This window comes from Brassica oleracea, unplaced genomic scaffold (assembly GCF_000695525.1).
Source record: "Brassica oleracea var. oleracea cultivar TO1000 unplaced genomic scaffold, BOL UnpScaffold01977, whole genome shotgun sequence".
NCBI lineage: Eukaryota > Viridiplantae > Streptophyta > Magnoliopsida > Brassicales > Brassicaceae > Brassica > Brassica oleracea.
In genome coordinates, this window is record NW_013618508.1 from 1 (window position 1) to 3,340 (window position 3,340).

The 3,340-nt window shown below is 43.6% G+C and overlaps 1 protein-coding gene across 1 annotated transcript; it reads right to left on the reverse strand.

Annotated features, from left to right (window-relative positions):
- Positions 1-38: 38 nt before the first annotated feature.
- Positions 39-3,340, reverse strand: LOC106321558 (the record flags this gene model as incomplete). Its single annotated transcript, XM_013759811.1, is given in 4 exon segments — positions 39-88; positions 165-356; positions 449-577; positions 665-3,340. Coding segments are annotated over 4 exon segments (2,930 nt in total), but the record flags the coding sequence as incomplete, so codon positions are not given.

Sequence of the window (3,340 nt, forward strand, 5' to 3'; positions counted from 1 at the left end):
AGTATTTAAACTAATTTTTTTATATAAAAGATCTTCACCTGTGTTCAACTGAATCAACATTGAAGCGATGGTCGTTTCCAACAGAAGCCTATAGCAAAACATTAAAGCTAGTTACAAATATAGACAAGAAATAGTTAAAAAGTGGACAACAGATTAGTTCTAACCTTCGAATCCTTCAGTTTTTTAGAGTGCTTATTCTTTTTCTTATCCTTGGGCTTTTCTTGGGTGTGTTTCGAATGATCATTTCTCCCTCGGGCCTCCTTCTTAGAATCAAGGGCGAGCTCAACGAGAAACGCTTTGCTTGCAGCATCAGACTTCTCAGTGGCATCTTTCTCTGCCAATGCCTCCAAATGTGCCTGGAAAGAGAGAAAAGTGGAATCAAAACCCGAAAGAACACTACACCTAAAGGGTAGGAAAGATAACAAGGTCTAATGAGTTAGATACTTACACGCATGTAAGACCTGACCAACGGTAACATTACTATCTGATAATCATTGGATGAAGCAGGTCCAAGCTTTAGCTCTAATTGCTGCACCACAGTAGCACCGCGCATCATTCTTGCATCGATTCTGTTAAGCTGTAATACACATACGGAGTATTTTTCAAGGAACAAGGCAGTTATCAGTTATTCTCAGTCGTGTTGTGTAAAGATAGAAAAGGTTACCTCTGTAGACAACTGCTCCTTCTGTTTCTGGATCGCAGTCTCTATGAAACTGTCAGCTTCACTAAAAGAATATTTCATCCCCCATTCATCAGCTTCACCAGATTCTAGGTCACGTAGCTGAGAACTCGTGCATGTATATGATTCTTCATATCCAAACTGATTGCAGTTAAGAGTGTCCGCGTCTCTCAAAACATTTTTTATAGCTTCTAATTCAAAGCTACTACTAATAAACTCCATTTCATGGGCACTCTCGTTTAGCTCTTCCCTTCGTTTTCTCAGCACAGATTCATAGCTTTCATGGGTAAAGTCCGGTGAAGTCTCTCTTTTCCGGCCTTTTTCAAGACAAAGGTCCTCGACAGTTTGAAGTGCTCCCTCGTAGCTTAAGTGCTCGCATTTTCTCTCGAAGAGGTTCTGCAAGTCATAGACCTCCTTCTCAAGAATCTCCATGGTCTTTTGTCCTTGATTTGTTTTCTCTTCCACTGTGCGCATCCAAATCGCAGTTTGTTCCCCACTAGAGGGTCCTGAGAAGATCCATGATAGAAAACCATCCGCACCAGAAGACACATTATTGCCATTAGCAATATCTTCAGAACTGGCAATATCTCCATTATTCAATGCTGAGCCCATATGTTTGTCTTGGATGCACTCTGAGCCAAGCAATTTTTCATCCAGAAGAAGGCATGACCCTTCACCATCAAGACAAATCTCTTCTGTAATTTGAAGACCCAGGTCAACAAAATTATTAACTTCATCGTTGGGGTTACTTTGTTCCGAATATCGACTCACCCCACATGCATGTGACAAGTCTTGCAGGAATTGAAGAATTTTCTTGAGCTGGGAAGCTCCCAAGAAGCGTATGCATATGGGTGACTGACACAAACCACGATTTAAGAATTGCGAAACCGAGGGTAGATTCCGTAGTTCATCCAGAGTAAACTGTATCACCTTATCATAATGGCTGGTAGCTAAATAACTGTGTTTGATAAGTAGCTCAAATGCTGCACGGATGCTTTTAAGGAGCTTTGTACGTTCAGGATCATCAGATATCGGCCATTCATCAGGAAGATAAAACGGATTTGGCAGCCTACCCTTTTCCGACTCATTCTTCTCATAACCGTTGCAAGCATCTCCAATTTTTTCTTTCTCTGGTGAAGTATCATTCCATGCATCCTGGAAGCAATCGTCACCATCGTCCATGTAATCTTCAGCGTAAAACTCATTGAACTCAGTATTTTGGATTTTCTGCTGGCTGCAACGCAATTTCACCGCAGCAGGAAAATCCAATGGTTTCCATGGGGAAGTAAGAAGCATCTCAATCCTCTCACTATCGAGACTCTGAGGCAAAACCATTTGCATCTTAGGCAAAACGTTACCTATATGCTCCCCTACAATATGCTGCATATAAGACTCAGAATCCTTGAACTTTTCACTACACTTGCAGCAAACCCAAAACCGCCAAGTCTTATTAGCTTCACAAAAGGACAAAGCTTCAGTTATTATATCATTTGCATCGCCATCCTTGGATGCGCTAAAGTGACTCTTAAGATCACTAACCTTAATCCTAAGCAATTCTTTTTTCATTTCTTTGCCTGTAGACTCCCAATATGATCTAACCCGATCTCTTCTCTCTACTGTAGAGTCGTTCTTCCTTGCATTTCCATGCTTTCTCCTCTCCACGCTTCTCTGACCGGAGCCTAATGCTGGATCTGATCCCTTACTGTTAACACTATCTACCGAGGAAGATTCTGATTTCTGCTGCAACAACCTACCTGCAGCCACCCTCACTTCAATCTCCTTCCTCCTCTCTTCAAGAGTCTTGGTAGCTTTCTTAATCTCGTTCGGCCTCCTGGTCTGAACCAAGTTACTCTCAATAGGATCCTCAGCCATCTTCCTCATGTCAAACAACCGAAACTCCCCTTCTCCATTTCTCAGATGTTTCATCCAAGTGGACAACGAACCAAGATTAGACTTCTGTATCAGTGACCTGAGCTCATCCTGAACATTCGCAATACGAGCCTCAGGTGTCAATATCTTGTGCTGACTCTCGTCCTGGAGACTATCTTTAGCAGGATCGATTGGATTCTCAATGGAGAGGGCTCTGTGACACTCCTGCAGAACCTCCTCGTACTCTCTACCATCGCTAGCAGCCTCGTAAAGCAGGTTAGCATAAAAATGGGCAAACTCAATAGAGTTGGGAGATAGCTCCACAGCTTTTCTAGCGGATTCAATAGCGCTACGGATGTACTTCTGTTTAGTAACTGCGTCTTCGTATACAGAAGAAACCTTCACGCACACAGTACCTTGGACACGGTGAATCAGGGCAGAGTGTTGGTGGCGAGAGCATGATTCCTTCATGAGCCGAATCGCCTTGTTGTAGCTACCTCGCCGGAATGACGTCAGTGCCTTCTCGCACTCGACCTTGATTTCAGCCAAATTTGACGGCTCGTCGCCATCATAGGAGGTACAAGCGGAAACCTCAGAGGACGGCTCAGCCTCCGCCGCTGAAGAAGATAGCGATTGCTTGGAGCGAGGCGCGGGGGGTTTCTTCTTCTGACCCATCGACGACGATTCAGTTCAAACCTAATTTAATCCCGCATGAAGAAGAGATGCGTCCAACAAATGCTCAAAGACGGTTAAACCGGAAATTAAGTTGCAGTCAGCATACGGCGTCGCGTC